This window comes from Salvelinus namaycush, chromosome 26, assembly GCF_016432855.1.
Source record: "Salvelinus namaycush isolate Seneca chromosome 26, SaNama_1.0, whole genome shotgun sequence".
Taxonomy (NCBI): domain Eukaryota; kingdom Metazoa; phylum Chordata; class Actinopteri; order Salmoniformes; family Salmonidae; genus Salvelinus; species Salvelinus namaycush.
This window is the reverse complement of record NC_052332.1, coordinates 24,584,396-24,604,186: the sequence shown is the minus strand read 5'-3', so window position 1 is coordinate 24,604,186 and position 19,791 is coordinate 24,584,396. Positions and strand designations below refer to the sequence as shown.

General features: G+C 44.9%; 1 protein-coding gene across 1 annotated transcript; it reads left to right on the top strand.

Annotated features, from left to right (window-relative positions):
- Positions 1 to 1,098: 1,098 nt before the first annotated feature.
- LOC120021012 (protein turtle homolog A-like) lies at positions 1,099 to 15,946 on the top strand (the record flags this gene model as incomplete). The annotated part of the gene is made up of 15 exons (XM_038964672.1): positions 1,099 to 1,284; positions 1,460 to 1,577; positions 2,263 to 2,404; positions 2,563 to 2,708; positions 2,837 to 2,979; positions 3,158 to 3,298; positions 3,850 to 3,966; positions 4,261 to 4,394; positions 4,594 to 4,722; positions 9,043 to 9,233; positions 9,366 to 9,580; positions 11,608 to 11,692; positions 12,073 to 12,240; positions 12,617 to 12,653; positions 15,292 to 15,946. Coding segments are annotated over 15 exons (2,211 nt in total), but the record flags the coding sequence as incomplete, so codon positions are not given.
- Between the last annotated feature and the right edge of the window lie 3,845 nt (positions 15,947 to 19,791).

The following is a 19,791-nucleotide window of genomic DNA, read 5'->3' as shown; positions in this document are numbered from 1 at the left end:
TCTCTCTACACTCACACTCCCTTTATCTCTCTCTGACCTGTCTCTCTACGCACACTCCCTCTATCTCTCTCTGACCTGTCTCTCTACGCACACTCCCTCTATCTCTCTCTGACCTGTCTCTCTACACACACACTCCCTTTATCTCTATCTGATCTCTCTCTACACTCACACTCCCTCTATCTCTCTCTGACCTCTCTCTCTCTCAACAAAACATGACTGCTCAGACGATCACATTGCAACATCTCACTCATGCAGACACCCCACCACTCTCCTGCCACGCAGATATTTGGTGAGGTGAGCGAGGAGCAGGAGAGGAGAGAGGAGCAGGAGAGGAGAGAGGAGCAGGAGAGGAGAGAGGAGCAGGAGAGGAGGGGAGAGGAGAGAGGAGCAGGAGAGGAGAGAGGAGCAGGAGAGGAGAGAGGAGCAGGAGAGGAGAGAGGAGGGGAGAGGAGCAGGAGAGGAGAGGGGAGAGGAGAGGAGAGGAGAGAGGAGCAGGAGAGGAGAGAGGAGCAGGAGAGGAGAGAGGAGGGGAGAGGAGCAGGAGAGGAGGAGAGAGGAGCAGGAGAGGAGAGAGGAGGGGAGAGGAGAGGAGCAGGAGAGGAGGAGAGAGGAGCAGGAGAGAGGAGCAGGAGAGAGGAGCAGGAGAGAGGAGCAGGAGAGAGGAGCAGGAGAGGAGAGAGGAGGGGAGAGGAGAGGAGCAGGAGAGGAGGGGAGAGGAGCAGGAGAGAGGAGCAGGAGAGGAGAGGAGAGAGGAGGGGAGAGGAGCAGGAGAGGAGAGAGGAGCAGAGGCATTAGGGCAGATTAGCCAGGCACATGGCCTGTGGTGTCCCGTCAAAGACCTGCAGGTTCACATCTAAGGCCATTGTCTGATGAGGTTTAAGACTCCTTGGCAGGCGCACAGTGTCAGGGAGAGCTTTACTCATTCACTGGAGGACTGTACATTACATGATCGGCCTCTAAGTGATGTTTGCGTACCCCAGTTCAATAGCCTTTAGCCCATTTGACTTTAAACAGGGTCAAACCTGCTGATTCAGCTTTGTTGTTTATGAGACCTTCAGCTTTACAATCTGTTTAGCGCTCTCTCTGGAAAGGGATTGACGTTGTTGTCTTGGCTGTCTTTGTTGTTTTTCTGTAGCTCCTCCTATTTTCACCAAGACCCCTCCCCCTGTCCTGGAGGCTCTAGTGGGGAATTCTCTCTCTCTAGCCTGTGTTGCTCGTGGCAACCCACCACCCACTATAACCTGGGCTAAAGATGGTACTCTGATTGGAGGAGACAAAGTTGAGGTGAGGAGTCATGGTTCAGTCTTCATGGCTAAACAAATAAATATATAAAAAGTTAATTTCACCACTACAATCCCACATTGCAATCTCTCTCGCTGTCAATGCAAACTTTATTGTCCCTGCAGGGAAATTCATTGCTCTCTCGCTCTCGCTCTCTGTCTCTCTCTCTGTATCTCAGCTGCTGAGTGGGAAGTTGTCTCTCAGAGCAGTGAGCACGGAGGCCGGAGGACGGTATGAATGTCTTGCCACCAACACAGAGGGCAATGTGACTCATGTTACAAAGCTGAAGGTCAAAGGTCAGTCACTGTCTGTTTGTTTATGAGTTTCCTGTCTACAGTTTCCCCCTGGGTCATACTAGGAGAATAGAAAAATCTAGCAGCATACTCTGTCCTTATTTTCTCCCAATCTTAGTCACTGGAATCCCCACCGGTACACAGTGAGCCATACAATCTCCCATCACTTTGTCTAGTATTACCCAAATCCTCTGTTGAGTGTAGTGAGGCATTATCGTCATCTAGTGGTGAATGGGAGTTCTTGCATTACAGGTGAATCTGAGGATTTATGTTGTGTTCTTTCTGTGGATGTTTTTCCTCATGAATCTCACTTATGTAATACAATATGCTCCATTTATTTTAAGTCATGCTATGTTTATGCCCAATGACGTCAATATGACCAGGATATGCCGTTTAGCTTTGGCATTGACACCTGTTTGTATTATAGTAAGGCTTTGATTTCTGGCTGTAGTAACTTTTTCGAAGCCTTATGTAAGCCCGTAAAACAGACCTTCAAGCAAATCCTCTAAACATTTATCTCAATCAGCCATAATCTCCCAACATGAAAAATGTTGCTGTGTCATGCTGTGTGGCAGTGTTGCTCACACCAGATAACTGATTGGATTTGAGATATCTTGCTAATCTGCGATGTCCTGCTAAGTTTGATCAAGGAAAGAAATCCCTTATCTCTTTATTTCGTCTCAAACAGGTCCTCCAGTTATTGTTATCCCCCCGAATAACACGGCCCTCAACATGACCCAGAATGCCCTGCTGCGGTGCCAGGCCGTGGCTGATCCCCCCAACATGACCTATGTGTGGCAGAGGCAGGGAGAGAACGTCCATCACATAGAGTAAGTTTGGTGTATTTTGTCACGGTTTATTCATATTGGATTTGTGTGTTTACATGGGATTTAGCGTTTGTTATGATGTTTCTAATGTGGCGTTTGCTTTATTTGAATGTCCTTCATGGGTTGTGTGTCTGAATGTTTAAGTTTTGCTTTGTTGTTAGGCCTCTAAAGTCCCGGGTGAAGATCATGGTGGACGGCACCCTCCTCATCACCCGCATCACCCCAGACGATTCTGGGAACTATACCTGCATGCCCACCAATGGGCTGTTAACTCCACCTACTGCTTCCGCCAGTCTCACTGTGAGACGTAAGTGTCTATGTGCTGATGTCTTCATCTCTAATCTTGTGTGCCCCCCACGTAATTATACAAATCCTTCCTATCCATCTATCAATCCATCCATCCATCATTTCATTTGTTTCTTTTCTTCCTCGCAGACCCTGCCCAGGCTCTCCTGATGCCTCAGCAGACGTATCTCCCCACAGGCCTGGGGGGTCTGGTCTCCTGCCCTGTGAGAGCCCAGCCCCTCCTGCTCCGTGTTGATTGGACCAAGGATGGACAGCCACTGGATCTGGCCATGGTAGAGAGATCAACCTTATATCTACTCATATCTTCCATTTCCACAAGGAATCAATATGCCATGTAGGCCTAGTGCTCAGAAGAGAATATGTTCCCATTCAAGAGAGATATATGAACATTAAGTTGAATTGAAAAACTGTTGAGAAGTTCTCTGACCTCTCACTGTTTTATCCAATCAGTACCCAGGATGGACGCTGACGTCTGAAGGCTCGGTGTTCATGGCAACTGTCAATGATGATGCAACAGGGGTGTACAAGTGCACCCCCTACAACAGCTTCGGGACCATGGGCCAATCAGGGCCTACGACAGTCATCCTACAGGTCAGGGTGCACACACTATTTTCTAGCACTTTATTAGACAAATAACCCTTTATTTATCCTCCAAATGATGTGGTAAAATGGTAATTACACAATAATAACTTTATAAATATTGCTTTGTTTCTTAGAAAATGAACTAGAATTCCCCATTTTTACCACTTTGTTTCCTTGTAAATTGCAAGTAAATAACAACTATGTGAAGACAGCACTTTAAAATAAAGTGCTACCCAATTATCTGCCTCTTTCAGTCCAAAGAGGGAGCTCATATCTGAGACAAGTAAGGACTTTTAGAAAATATATTTAGATTATCTTTTTTTCTCTCTTCTACTTGTCAGTCTGTGACATGAATTGAGTTCAATGTGGCCTGATTACAATAGCTCCTGTATGGCAAGGTTAATTGTGGCGCTAATCCTTTTGTGAATAGGTTGTAAATAGGTGAAGATGAGGTTCATCTTGGCTAAGCTAAAGGTAATCTACTGTTTCACTCGCTTTCTCTAATTGTGATAAAGTCCTTGTCTAAATGACATGGCTGGTTGTTTTGTTCCGACCCGCAGGACCCCCCGTCACTCAACGTGTCTCCCCGAAAGGAGTATCGAGAGAAGGTGGGTAGGACACTTGTTATCCCCTGCCAGACCACTGGAGAGCCAGCCCCTACTGTAACCTGGAGCAAGGTGAGTGCATTTCAATACGCTCCACAGCAAATTACTGTACTCCTCTGACTACTTGAGTCAACAAGCACGTACACAGGCCTGGCAACATGTGAATAAGATAGTAGGAACTGTGGACATGCCCTGGAGCAGAAATAGCTATTATTTAACACACACATGCAAGAAAGAACATATACACACTCACACTCGCACACACCTTTCTCGACAAACAGGGACAAACAAACTCTTCACTGACTGCAGTTCAGCAATCAGCCCAGCTTGTGTGTCCGGTCTCCTCTCTGTCGTCCCTGTCTGTAGGTTGCACCTGCCACACTCTCTCAGTACTCTGTAGCAGCCAACGGCTCCCTGCTGCTGCTTCCTCTCAGTAAAGACCACCAGGGGGTGTGGGAGTGCAGTGTTACCAACCGCGTGGGCACTGTCAAATCCAGCACTCATCTCAGCGCTGGGTGAGTGGGACAGACAGACTGACAGACATCTAAGTCATCTTTATTAATGTAGCTAATATGTATTCATGACATTATGGAACCTCACCAGTGTATTACGAATCCGTGTTGAATAAGGATGCAACTCTTATTTCATTTTCTATTCTCCCTCTTCTTCCTTCTCACTCCCTCTCTCTTTCTTCTCCTTCTCTCTCTGTGTGTCAGGCACCAGTCCCCATGCTGCCACCCTGGTGTCTGTGTTTCCAGGGGTCAAGCAGGCCAATGTGTCCTGGGAACCAGGCTTTGATGGGGGATACCCCCAGAAATTCACTGTCTGGTGAGTCGTCTACTCTTCTAGTCTCTGTTCTGTCTCCCTCTCTTCTCTGTCTGGTGAGTCGTCTACTCTTCTAGTCTCTGTTATGTCTCCCTCTCTTCTCTGTCTGGTGAGTCGTCTACTCTTCTACTCTTCTAGTCTCTGTTCTGTCTCCCTCTCTTCTCTGTCTGGTGAGTCGTCTACTCTTCTAGTCTCTGTTCTGTCTCCCTCTCTTCTCTGTCTGGTGAGTCGTCTACTCTTCTAGTCTCTGTTCTGTCTCCCTCTCTTCTCTGTCTGGTGAGTCGTCTACTCTTCTAGTCTCTGTTCTGTCTCCCCCTCTACTCTGTCTGGTGAGTCGTCTACTCTTCTAGTCTCTGTTCTGTCTCCCTCTCTTCTCTGTCTGGTGAGTCGTCTACTCTTCTAGTCTCTGTTCTGTCTCCCTCTCTTCTCTGTCTGGTGAGTCATCTACTCTTCTAGTCTCTGTTCTGTCTCCCTCTCTTCTCTGTCTGGTGAGTCATCTACTCTTCTACTCTTCTAGTCTCTGTTCTGTCTCCCTCTCTTCTCTGTCTGGTGAGTCATCTACTCTTCTACTCTTCTAGTCTCTGTTCTGTCTCCCTCTCTTCTCTGTCTGGTGAGTCGTCTACTCTTCTACTCTTCTAGTCTCTGTTCTGTCTCCCTCTCTTCTCTGTCTGGTGAGTCGTCTACTCTTCTAGTCTCTGTTCTGTCTCCCTCTCTTCTCTGTCTGGTGAGTCGTCTACTCTTCTAGTCTCTGTTCTGTCTCCCTCTCTTCTCTGTCTGGTGAGTCGTCTACTCTTCTAGTCTCTGTTCTGTCTCCCTCTCTTCTCTGTCTGGTGAGTCGTCTACTCTTCTAGTCTCTGTTCTGTCTCCCTCTCTTCTCTGTCTGGTGAGTCATCTACTCTTCTAGTCTCTGTTCTGTCTCCCTCTCTTCTCTGTCTGGTGAGTCGTCTACTCTTCTAGTCTCTGTTCTGTCTCCCTCTCTTCTCTGTCTGGTGAGTCATCTACTCTTCTAGTCTCTGTTCTGTCTCCCTCTCTTCTCTGTCTGGTGAGTCATCTACTCTTCTACTCTTCTAGTCTCTGTTCTGTCTCCCTCTCTTCTCTGTCTGGTGAGTCATCTACTCTTCTACTCTTCTAGTCTCTGTTCTGTCTCCCTCTCTTCTCTGTCTGGTGAGTTGTCTACTCTTCTAGTCTCTGTTCTGTCTCCCTCTCTTCTCTGTCTGGTGAGTCGTCTACTCTTCTAGTCTCTGTTCTGTCTCCCTCTCTTCTCTGTCTGGTGAGTCGTCTACTCTTCTAGTCTCTGTTCTGTCTCCCTCTCTTCTCTGTCTGGTGAGTCGTCTACTCTTCTAGTCTCTGTTCTGTCTCCCTCTCTTCTCTGTCTGGTGAGTCATCTACTCTTCTAGTCTCTGTTCTGTCTCCCTCTCTTCTCTGTCTGGTGAGTCATCTACTCTTCTACTCTTCTAGTCTCTGTTCTGTCTCCCTCTCTTCTCTGTCTGGTGAGTCATCTACTCTTCTACTCTTCTAGTCTCTGTTCTGTCTCCCTCTCTTCTCTGTCTGGTGAGTTGTCTACTCTTCTAGTCTCTGTTCTGTCTCCCTCTCTTCTCTGTCTGGTGAGTCGTCTACTCTTCTAGTCTCTGTTCTGTCTCCCTCTCTTCTCTGTCTGGTGAGTCGTCTACTCTTCTAGTCTCTGTTCTGTCTCCCTCTGTGTAACCATAGCAGCAACATATGAATATACTGTATTGAACGTCAGTGGAGGACAGCTCATCATCAGCAGCAGGGGTGAACAATCACAAACAGGGAAGCAGACATATTGTATTGACATAGACGGGTACAGAACACAGAAATCCACAAACAGTAATTACCGATGCCAGATAGAGGAACGTTTGAAAGAGAAATCACTGGGAAAAGGATGCTGTTCAACTGTCCTTTTTCAAGCAGTTTCTTTTACAAACCCTGCCTCATCTCGTGAAAACGATTATATTATAGAATATCTATGTTGTCATTTAGATCTGTCACATGGAGCATAGAATGCATTGTGCAGTCTCTTCATCTGTTATAGTGCATAGAATTTGCACACACACACATACACACACACTAGGGCTGAATGGCAGGAACCCGGTTACTGAGATTTACCACCCAAAACCACTCCCTTTTCCCGTGATTAATAACTAAGAGAAACCGGTAAATTATAATAAATGATTTATATCAACAGCATGATGTGAAATGGAACTGTTCAATTATATGCAATGTCTAAATGTAATTTCTCTTTGCTTATTTGAGCTGTTCTTGCCATAATATGGACTTGGACTTTTACCAAATAGGGCTATGATCTGTATACCACCCCTACCTTGTCACAACACAACTGATTGGCTCAAACGCATTAAGAAGGAAAGAAATTCCACAAATGAACTTTTAACAAGGCACACCTGTTAATTGAAATGCATTCCAGGTGACTACCTCATGAAGCTGGTTGAGAGAATGCCAGAAGTGTACAAAGCTGTCATCAAGGCAAAGGGTGGCTACTTTGAAGAATCTAAAATATATTTTGATTTGTTTAACACTTTCTTGTTTACTAGATGATTCCATATGTGTTATTTCATAGCTTTGATGTCTTCACTATTATTCTACAATGTAGAAAATAGTAAAAAATAATGAAATACCCTTGAATGAGTAGGTGTCCCAAAACATTTGACTGTATTATTAATTGCAACTGCATAGTTTTAAAACAGCCTATCACTCGAATATCGTTGATTTAAATTAAATTGCATCCAAAATAGATCCTCCTGTTTAAGATTGATATATATACAGTATATATAGGGCCTAGCCTACCTCTTCCAGGTAATAAATGCAATGCAGTATTAGCCTTATATTTAACTAATTAATGATAGGTTATACATAAGCTTCTAACTCATAGCCTCTGTCTCTTGCTCAATACGTACCTGTGCTCCGCTGGACTCTCCTTAAAAAACACCCCTTAGCTCTTCGAGTCCCATGCAGGAAACGCTAGACTAGAACAGCATGCTGGACTTTTTTGTTGTTGTTGCATTTCTTATACCAATATTCTAAGAGGGACAAAGGCTCTAGTTTGCTGAATGTTACATACAGCAGCCAATAGATCTCAAGGGTAGTTTGAAAGAAGAAGGAACGCTCGATGGCGTTAGGCTAAAGCAGTTATTTATTCAGACCTAAAGCCATTCAATCTCCGTGGAGAGAAGTGAAAGCCTTCTGCATCTAATTCTAGTCTAATTTGATTGATGACGATAAGGACAACAAAATATATTTCATTTAACTATTGAAAGCGAGGAAGGAAAGAAGGAACAATAGCTAAAGAGGAGGTAGGAAAATGACATTAAGATAAATATTAATAACATTTTAGCCAACGCTCATATCTAAAGCAATACATTTTCATACTTTTTTCGTACTGGCCCTCCGTGGGAATCGAACCCACAACCCTGGCGGTGCAAGCACCATGCTCTACCAACTGAGCCTCACGGGATCTTATGAAAGGTAGGCCTACATATGCTTCAGCCTACTAATTATAAAAATAGGCCTTATTATATTAGAAAAATAAAATTCTCTAGACTATATCCTACTTGTAACTTTGTAGGCCGCATGTACTGCACCAGAATCGTATGTTCTCTCAGCTTTAACATGGGTTGAACAAGGTGCGTAATTCCAGTCCATATAATACAGTATAATACAATACAGTACAGTAATACAGTTATTATTAGCCTACTGGAGCTAGTTTCATTTATTTACCCAAGAGAGCATATAGCTAGCTACATCAATGGGCTTTTATGTTTTTCTGTTGTGCGTGATGTGCAGTAGCCTATATATCATATACTGTACTGTAGGCTATTGGAAAACAGCACAATAATTTGGGCTTGGGCTCATAAAATGTCTTTAATATAGGTCTCATAAAATGTATTATATATATGGTTCATCAGGCTTGTATTTTCGATCAAAGCTCTAATCAAATCCAGATATAGGTCTATGTACATGCTTGTAGTGAAATGCTTGTGCATCTAGTTCCGACAGTGCAGTAATATCTAGCAAATAAATCTAACAATGCCCCAACAACTACTTAATACACACAAATCTAAAGGGATGGAATAAGAATATGTACATGTAAATATTTTGATGAGCGATGGCCGAGCGTCATAGGCAAGATGCAATAGATGATATAAGATCAGTATATAAAAAATGCACACACGGGCTGTCTCTATTTTCTCTTCATTTTTTAATTCTATTTTTCTTTCTCTCGCTCCCTTTTCTTTTTCTTTTTTCTTTCTCTCTCCATTCACTCCCCCTCTCCTTCTCTCTCCGCAGGTTGAAGCAGATGTCTGTTGGTGACAGTGGGGAGAAACAGGAGTGGCTCTCTGTGCCCGTGCCCTCCTCCTCTGGCTCCAGTCTGCAGGTGACAGGGCTGGTCCCTGACACAGAGTATCAGTTCAGTGTCCTGCCACACAACAAAGTGGGCACTGGGCCTTTCAGTGAGATCGCCACCATCCGAACTCTGAGTCAGTACCCGTTGTGTTGAGAGCCTGAATGACATTGTCTACTCAAGGCTGCATGCCTGGAGAATTAGGCATTTACTTTTTTTTCAAAGTAGGGGTATTTCTTTCTAAGGCTGTTCTGCTCTACACCATCAGATACACTCCCAAGGAGAGCGAAACTAGAACCGCCCACATCGCTGTCAGCCAATCAGAGCTTGGCAGGTATAGTCCTGCAATGGTCTCCTGTGGCTCAGTTCCAGCCCATCACTGGATTTGTCCTCCAATCTCGCGCAGAGCAAGGGGAGTGGTTCAATCTAGACGAGGACATCAGTGCCAATAGAACTGTGATGATCGTTCCAGGTATGCGCAAGGTAACCGCCAGTCCCTGTTAGTCACTCCCTCTGAGACCAATCAACGGATATCATGCCCTGCTTTAGCTGCCTTAGAGACATTTATATTGGTTATGAAAATCAAATGGAGCTTTATTTAAATAGCACATTTCAGACATGGAATGCAACACAATGTGCTTCACAGGAAAAAATTAATAAAAACAATGAAAATAAAAACTGAAAAATGTACAATAAAAACTGAACCCTCTAAAAGCACCCTAAGGAAAGCAAAGCTAAAAAGGTGTGTTTTAATAAGATCTATTTTAAATATGTCCACAGTTTCGGCCCCCCTCAGGTTCTCTGGCAGGCTATTCCAGAGGCAGGGGGCATAGTAATTAAAGGCTGCCTCTCCATGCCTCTTGGTTCTAGGCTTTGGGATAGTTAAACGGCCAGTACCAGAGGACCTGAGGGACCTACTGGGTACATAACTTAAAAGCATGTCTGACATTTATTGTGGTGTACAATCGTGGATTGATTTAAAAACCAATAGAAGAATCTTAAAATGTATTCACAGGCAGCCAGTGCAGAGACCTTAAAACTGGTGTTAAAAGTGCTATCTAAAACCTAAAATGGTTCTTTGGCTGCCCTCATAGGAGAAACCTTTGAAGAACCATTTTTAGTTCCAGGTCGAACATTTCTGGGGCCAGGTAGAACCCTTTTGGGATCCGTGAAGAACACTTTCCACCAAGGGTTCAACATGGAACCCAAAAGGGTTCTACCTGGAACCAAAAAGGGTTCTCCTATGGGAACAGCTGAAGAACCGTTTTGGACACAAATTTGTTTACATCCTAGTTAGTAAGCATTTCTCCTTTGCCAAGATAATCCTTCCACCTGACAGGTTTGGCATACTAAACAGCATGATCATTACACAGGTGCACCTGGGGTCTGGGGACAATAAAAGGCCACTCTGAAATGTGCAGTTTTGTCACACAACCCAATTCTACAGATGTTTCAAGTTTTGAGGGAGCATGCAATTGGCATGCTGACTGCAGGAATGTCTACCAGAGCTGTTACCAGATAATTGAATGTTCATTTCTCTACCACAAGCCGCCTCCAACGTTGTTTTAGAGAATTTGCCAGTACGTCCAACCGGCCTCACAACCGCAGACAATGTGTATGGTGTTGTGTGGGTGAGCGGTTTGATGATGTCATCGCTGTGAACAGAGTACCCCATGGTGGCGCTGGGGTTATGGAATGGGCAGGCATAAGCTATGGACCACAAACACAATTGCATTTTATTGATAGCAGTTTGAATGCACAGAGATACCGTGACGAGATCCTGACGCCCATTGTCGTGCCATTCATCCTCTGCCATCACCATCATGTTTCAGCATGATAATGTCGTAAGGATCTTTACACAATTCCTGGAAGCTGAAAATGTCCCAGTTCTTCCATGGCCTGCGTACTTACCAGACATGTCAACCATTGAGCATGTTTGGGATGCTCTGGATCGATGTGTACGACAGCGTGTTCCAGTTCCCGCCAATATCCAGCAACTTTGCACAGCCATTGAAGAGGAGTGGGACAACATTCCACAGGCCACAATCAACAGCCTGATCAACTCTATGCAAAAGAGATGTGTCGCGCTGCATTAGGCAAATGGTGGTCACACCAGATACTGACTGGTTTTCTGATCTACGCCCCTACCTTTTTTTTCAGGTGTCTGTGACCATCGATGCATATCTGCATTCCCAGTCATGTGAAATCCATAGATTAGGGCTTAATTTATTTATTTAAATTGACTGATTTCCTTATATGAACTGTAGCTCAGTAAAATCTTGAACATTGTTGCACATGTGTTTGTATTTTTGTTCAGTATATATCCTTCCTCTCTGTCTGCCTCCTTTGTCCCTCTCCTTCTCTTCCCTAAATCTGAATTCAGATGATCCTGATTAGCATTCCAGGCGCTATCCCATGTTGACAAAGTGTGGTTTCATCCCCCTACCCCTCCATCCTCCCGTGTGTGTGTGTCTGTGTGTTTGTGTGTGTGTGTGTGTGTGTGTGTCTAGGACTCTGTGTACGAGCTGCGGCTGCTGTCCCGGCGAGGGGTGTTGCTGAGCGAGCCCAGTCCATCAGTTAACGTCTCCAACATGGGTTAGTGTTTCAGGCTTTGGAGCCAGGGAAAGCTAGGCAGGCAGCCTCTCTCCTCTCTGTTCCACTGGCACCACATAATTAGAACAGCCCTCTGGAGAATACTGGTCTAGTAGGAGTCTGAATCATGGAAATATTGCAGCAAATTGTTTTGTTAGAATTAGACCATTGTCTGGCTTTTTTAACATGATATTAATATTTCATCATGGGACATATTGAAGACCAATATAACAGAGGTAGTAGACATCATGCTTCCATTCTGTCATGCAGTATCTTGGGTGAACTACCCTAGTGTATCTACTGTAAGGGAATGAATGCATTGTTAACATTTGGTTGTGATAAATCTCTGTCTTATGGATGCTGATGTTGTGGTCATGCCACAGGGATGGATATGTACCCTGCCAGTTCCCGCCTGGAGTTTGTACCCAAGCCGTTATTGGCTGGAGTGATGGGAGGAGTTGCCTTCCTGTGTTTGGCCCTCATCCTGGTCCTAGGGACAGTGTGTATCATCAGTCACAAGAGAGACCAGCGACGCAGGAAGAGGAAAGATGGTGAAACATTATCAATGAACTAATTACATGCACTATGAGCACCACGATACAGCAGATAGAGGTCCTCCAATACTCTTTGATAAATCATAGTTCAGAGCATGGACATGACGCCATGCTTGTCAACTCCATCCCGCTTTAGTTGTAAAATATATTCATGTCGTTTACATTGCGGCTAATTAGGGTCATTTCTCAATAATGTGGCTGATTATTGTGCCGGTAATTAACTTTGAGGGATGGCCAATTGCTGTGCCTCCGGCCATTTTTGTCTGCTTTGAATGGGCTCGTATTATTGGGCTTGATTTTGTTTTTTCATTGATTTCCTTTCCATGGTGACTGTGTCATTGTGAATGATCATCTTTCCCCCCTGCCCTTTCAGATCTCCCTCCTGCCATCTATAAAAGCCCCCCCTCAACGTAAGTGCCCCTTATTATGAATTGTTTTCCTTCTCATTGCCATTTTGTTTTACTTAAGATTATTTTTTTTCTGACTTTCATAAGATTTTAAAGTACCATACCCAGCCATCGCCTTTGTCTTAATGTCATTTTCTAAACATCTTAAGACGTCTTCAAGACGTGTCTGTAGAGACATTTTAATTTTTCCGAAGACATTGGGTTGGGTAGGTTACCTCCTAAATGTAATCCGTTACAGTTACTTGATACCTGTCCAAAATTGTTACCCAAACTCAATAACATAATCTGATTACTTTCAGTTACTTTTAGATTAGTTTCCCCTTAAGAGGCATTAGAAGAAGACATCTATTGCAGGATAAATCAAAGTTAGAATTTACATAGCTGGTTATGTAGGCTTCTTCTAACCCATTGCTTTCTAATACAGATAATAATAAGATTATTAGGTTATATATTTACATTAAAAACCAAAGTCTGTCAAATTTCCAGTCATTCCAATGAATTGAATAACCCTTGATCAAATCAAATCAAATGTATTTATATAGCCCTTCTTACATCAGCTGATATCTCAAAGTGCTGTACAGAAACCCAGCCTAAAACCCCAAACAGCAAGCAATGCAGGTGTAGAAGCACGGTGGCTAGGAAAAACTTGATCTTCAAAAATAGGACTTAGAAATATGGAAGTTTATATTAGCCAAATTGTTTTACCTCAGCATAACCCAAAAACTACAGGCTTATTAGCCTACTCTGATTTTGTTGTGAAGGAGGACTGATTGGGCTCATTATTTCATATTGAAAATAAATACTGATCTTCCTGGAATGGTATGCTTTGAGCATTACCGAAAAGTGCTATTTGCATGTGAAAAATGAATGCCATATGCTGAATTTGCTATAGCCCTATTGTTTACGTTTTTGTAGGTGACACTTTCATATCTCGATAATTTGCAGCTGTTTAAAGGGCGAATCCACAGTTGAAACAATAACAAAATGGACTTTTTGGTAAAAGTTGAGGGATGGGCCTGGAGAAATGTAACCACTCTCAGATTAATAGACAGAGCTATGGATGCAAGGACTGACCATCCATGATATCAAAATGATTGTTTTAACCATGTTATAAGGCTATATAGTGTTTGTTTACATTGACAATGTTTACAAACATTAGATAAAAACTGGTTTATATTTTGGGTTCTCATGGAGTAGGACAGTTGAACTAAACTCATGATGCATTTATAAGTTATATTCTTCAAAAGTCAATTGGTATATGCCATTAATTTATAAATCCATACATGGATGAAGCAACTACAGGTTGCCCCTTTAAGTCTATCAAAAGTGTGTGAATTTGAGCATGTGTCCGTTAGACCTATAGACCTATTCTTTTTGAATCAGCACGAATTAGATTGAGCAATAAAAGCCTCACTTGTGGTCTTCTTAAATAAAACTTGTTTTTGACAGTATGTAGCAAAATACAAAGGAGGAGTTTACAAGTTAGGAAGTCCCTCAAACTTCTATTCCATAATCAAATTGAATCAATCAAATGTATTTATAAAGCCCTTTTTACATCAGCAGATGTCACAAAGTGCTATACAGAAACCCAGCCTAAAACCCCAAACAGCAAGCAATGCAGATGTAGAAGCATGGTGGCTAGTAAGAACTACCTAGAAAGGCAGGAACCTAGGAATAAACCTGGAGAGGAACCAGGCTCTGAGGGGTGGCCAGTCCTCTTCTGGCTGTGCAGGGTGGAGATTATAAGAGTGCATGGCAATTAAGGCCAGATTGTTCTTCAAGATGTTCAAACATTCATAGATGACCAGCAGGGTCAAATAATAATCCATAGGCTGAGATATGCAGTATGCAGTTGTTGCAAGAGCAGATCTTTCACTGGCTGTTCACAGGTTGCAAAAACAATGATTGATACGCAGCTTAAACTTCTTCAATTCAACCATCATTAAAATACACATCTACATTTGTGATCAGCCATCCATAACAACCATAATCCGTAAGGCACAAATAACTAAATGAGAGAGAAGCAGTGTGATTCACATCAATGCGCTATGTAGATATCAATAATTAGTGATATCCGTATTTCACCCGTAGGCTACACCACTGCTGTTGTCCTTACCTCCAAGTGTTTATTAAAGTTGGATAAACTTTGGATGCCGACAGCAGTCGCACCATTGTAGCCTACAAAAGCCTATTCCTGCTCTTTTCCTGTGATCCATCAAACACATTTGGTGTGTCATCATAGTGGTCTCTAACTTGTGGTCAGACTTGCTCAAGTGGAACAAACTTAAACTTGTGCCTTTTTTAAATGCTGATTTGAATGTCATTGAGAAAACAGAGAAGTGTCAAAGATTTGTTTTCGCAAATATCCTTTCTGATTTTAAAGTAAGCCTAGAAGTAATCATCTAGTTTTTCAAAAGTATCTGTGATCTGTGATCTATTTTTGATGGTAACGTAACAGATTACAGTTACAGTCTTTTGTTAAACTGTTACATGCAACGGGTTTCACGTAATCTGTTACTCTCCAACCTTGCTTAAGATGTCTCAAGATGTCTTCACAAAACATCTCAAGACATGGTTGGTGATGGCTCGGTAAAGTGGCCCTTCGACCTGATGAATATTCCCTGTTCTCTCTCTCTCGTAGCGGGTCACTTGCTAGCAGTCCAGACAGTGTGCTGAAGCAGAAGCTCCTCCACTCCCACTATCCTGGCTCCACCTCCCGCTCCTGCTCCTCCTCCCAGTCTGACCACTCCTCTTTCGACAGACCCAGCCGCAGTGAATACCATGACCAGTGCCAGCAGCTGCTCTCTTGCCCCCCACCACCTCCTCATTACGCCCCCCCACCTCCCCAGGACAGACTCTTCTCCCACTTCCCCTCTAGAGTTCATCTTCAGAGGCCCTGACGGTCTCTTCATGATGCAGCCCTATGACCAGACCTCTGTCCACATTTCCCACAACATAAGATCCCTGAGGAAAGACTTCCCACAATCCACTGAGGTCCAGAGGTCAGTGTCCCCCTGTGTGAGGAGGGAGCCGCCATTGGTCCTCTCAGTGGACCTACCCCCCTGTGGTGGATCTAACCCCAACCCCACGACCATGGTCCGTGCCATGGCCAAACACCTTTCCCTCCATGGACGATTATACCTGGATGGGAAGAAAGACAGTTGTGCTGGACATCCAGGCGAGAGTAGTCTCTACTCGGACAGTAACTCAGACATGGCAGGGTTGGTCCTGCAAAGCCAAAGCCCCCTAAAGGGAGAGCATAATAAACAAGGAAATTCTCAAAGCTGCTAATGAGAACCTTGACGACCTTGTACCTAGCCGGTGGGGATTCCGGTGGGGTGCCCCCACCCAGGCAGTGGCAGTGCTGGCAACACTAGCTGCAGTAACCCATGGGGAGGGGGTCACACTCGGACATTCAGAGAGGGGGTATATTATTGTGGCCCTGGTGGCACGAAATCAAGTCGGACTGCATGGAGATGCTTGGGAACATGGTCAAAATGGATGACCGTATTGTGGGTGTTTCAGGAAGAAGGTGTACATTTGACCTCCATCATTTAGGATGTGACAATGGTAATTAAATCTCTACATTTATGCTCATTTTTTGCGCGGTCTTGCAGGCCTTCTCATGCAGCTGCAACTGCAAGTACATTTGTAAATCATGATCCATCTTGAGTTGGGCTCTGGGATGGTGCAATTGTTGAGAGGGTGAGCTTATGGTTGTGTGGGGGTAAGGGCTGAATGTGTGTGGGTGTATGTGTGTATCCCACAACTGTTGCGAAGGAAGAAGTAAAAGATGTTAGGGACTATAGAGGATGATTCACAGCAATATGTAATAAAAATAGAGGTGAGGGCGATGGAAATGCATTTGGCAATGGATCTGCTTCGGTTCGGTGGATGGCGCTGTGTGCACTTTTCGAAGGATGGATCCCAGTCGGTCCGGGGCTGTGCGATGCGGGGGGTCGGGGGTGGTCTGCCGGTCATTGGGATGACAACCCAACTCGAGATGGGGGCTTTTGGCGGGTGGAATAGTGGGGACCAATTGGAGGTTTGCTTAGTGGAGATGCAAATGTCATGGTACAACTATATAGACACTCAATCATTATGTTACTTTTTAATAGGACGTTTACAAACATATATTTTGATAAAAATAATTGAAAGGTGTGTCTCATTATGGTAAGTGGTGAAATAAGTATAGCCAGTTACAATTGTAATGGCTTAGCAGATAATAAGAAAAGACGATCAGTATTTACCTGGCTAAAAGAGAAGGATTATAATATCTACTGTTTACAGGAAACCCATTCAACAGTTTTAGATGAAGTTTTGTGGAAAAAGAACTGGGGGGGCGAAATATATTTCTCCCATGGGCAAAGAAATTCAAAAGGGGTGATGGTTTTAATTAATAATAACTTTGATCCAAATGTGCAACTTGTCCAAATAGATCCTCAAGGTAGATGGATTATTTTAAATATGTTATTGGACAATAAACATATATGGCTTATTAACCTATACGGTCCGAATAATGATGATCCAAGCTTCTTTGACAATATATATAAGAATGTATCAACTCTACAAGCAACACTAGACTCTATTATTATAGTGGGAGATTTTAATACGGTCTTAAATACCTCTATGGACCGGAAAGGAAATCACACTACAAACTATCACCCTCAGGCACTTAAGGAAATCAGGAATGTCATGGATATTGTTATGCTGGTGAATGAGGACCCAAAAGCGACGTAATAGAAACAGAGTCTTTATTCCAGTCTTAAACAAACAATGATTCTCCTGGATATTATCAAAGGTAAATCCAAAACAGGAAACTGAAATCCTCTCGTCAGTAGAGAGGAACGACTGGAGACGCGACCACAGACTGCAGGTCGCTTCAGGAAGGCACAGGCCGTAGCTGACATAGACACCTGCTCACACGCAGCATCTGAAGAAGGCAAAAACACGACAGGGCGGAACAAGGACACAGAACAGCAAACATCAAACAAGAATCCGACAAGGACAGAAGCGGAAGACAGAGGGAGAAATAGGGACTCTAATCAGAGGGTAAAATAGGGGACAGGTGTGAAAGAGTAACTGAGGTAGTTAGGAGAATGGGAAACAGCTGGGAGCAGGAACGGAACGATAGAGAGAGAGAGCGAGAGAGGGAGAGAGGGAGGGGGAGAGAGAGGGATAGAAAGAGGGAAAGAACCTAATAAGACCAGCAGAGGGAAGCACAGGGACAAGACATGATGATCAATGACAAAACATGACAGTACCCCCCCACTCACCGAGCGCCTCCTGGCGCACTCGAGGAGGAACCCTGGCGGCAACGAAGGAAATCATCAATCAACGAACGGTCCAGCACGTCCCGAGATGGAACCCAACTCCTCTCCTCAGGACCGTAACCCTCCCAATCTACTAAGTACTGGTGACCACGTCCCCGAGAACGCATGTCCATGATCTTCCGTACCTTGTAAATAGGTGCGCCCTCGACAAGGACGGGGGGGGGGGAGGGAAGACGAACGGGGGCGCGAAGAAAAGGCTTGACACAGGAGACATGGAAGACAGGGTGGACGCGACGAAGATGTCGCGGAAGAAGCAGTCGCACAGCGACAGGATTAACGACCTGAGAGACACGGAACGGACCAATGAACCGCGGAGTCAACTTGCGAGAAGCTGTCGTAAGGGGAAGGTTACGAGTGGAAAGCCACACTCTCTGACCGCGACAATACCTAGGACTCTTAATCCTACGTTTATTGGCGGCTCTCACAGTCTGCGCCCTGTAACGGCAAAGTGCAGACCTGACCCTCCTCCAGGTGCGCTCACAACGTTGGACAAAAGCCTGAGCGGAGGGAACGCTGGACTCGGCGAGCTGGGACGAGAACAGAGGAGGCTGGTACCCAAGACTACTCTGAAACGGAGATAGCCCGGTAGCAGACGAAGGAAGCGAGTTGTGGGCGTACTCAGCCCAGGGGAGCTGTTCTGCCCAAGACGCAGGGTTTCGAAACGAAAGGCTGCGTAATATGCGACCAATCGACTGATTGGCCCTCTCTGCTTGACCGTTAGACTGGGGATGAAACCCGGAAGAGAGACTGACGGAAGCACCGATCAACCGACAGAACTCCCTCCAAAACTGTGACGTGAATTGCGGGCCTCTGTCTGAAACGGCGTCTAACGGGAGGCCATGAATTCTGAACACATTCTCAATGATGATTTGTGCCGTCTCCTTAGCGGAAGGAAGCTTAGCGAGGGGAATGAAATGTGCCGCCTTAGAGAACCTATCGATAACCGTAAGAATCACAGTCTTCCCCGCAGACGAAGGCAGACCGGTAATAAAGTCTAAGGCGATGTGAGACCATGGTCGAGAAGGAATGGGAAGCGGTCTGAGACGACCGGCAGGAGGAGAGTTACCCGACTTAGTCTGCGCGCAGTCCGAACAAGCAGCCACGAAACGGCGCGTGTCCCGCTCCTGAGTAGGCCACCAAAACCGCTGGCGAATAGAAGCAAGCGTACCCCGAACGCCGGGGTGGCCAGCTAACTTGGCAGAGTGAGCCCACTGAAGAACAGCCAGACGAGTAGAGACAGGAACGAACAGAAGGTTACTAGGACAAGCGCGCGGCGACGCAGTGTGAGTGAGTGCTTTACCTGTCTCTCAATTCCCCAGACAGTCAACCCGACAACACGCCCTTCAGGGAGAATCCCCTCGGGGTCGGTAGAAGCCACAGAAGAACTAAAGAGACGGGATAAGGCATCAGGCTTGGTGTTCTTATTTCCCGGGCGATAGGAAATCACGAACTCGAAACGCGCGAAAAACAACGCCCAACGAGCTTGACGAGCATTAAGTCGTTTGGCAGAACGGATGTACTCAAGGTTCTTATGGTCAGTCCAAACGACAAAAGGGACGGTCGCCCCCTCCAACCACTGTCGCCATTCGCCTAAGGCTAAGCGGATGGCGAGCAGTTCGCGGTTACCCACATCGTAGTTGCGTTCCGATGGCGACAGGCGATGAGAAAAGTAAGCGCAAGGATGGACCTTATCGTCAGAATGGAAGCGCTGGGACAGAATGGCTCCCACGCCCACCTCTGAAGCGTCAACCTCGACAATGAATTGTTTAGTGACGTCAGGAGTAACAAGGATAGGGGCGGATGTAAAA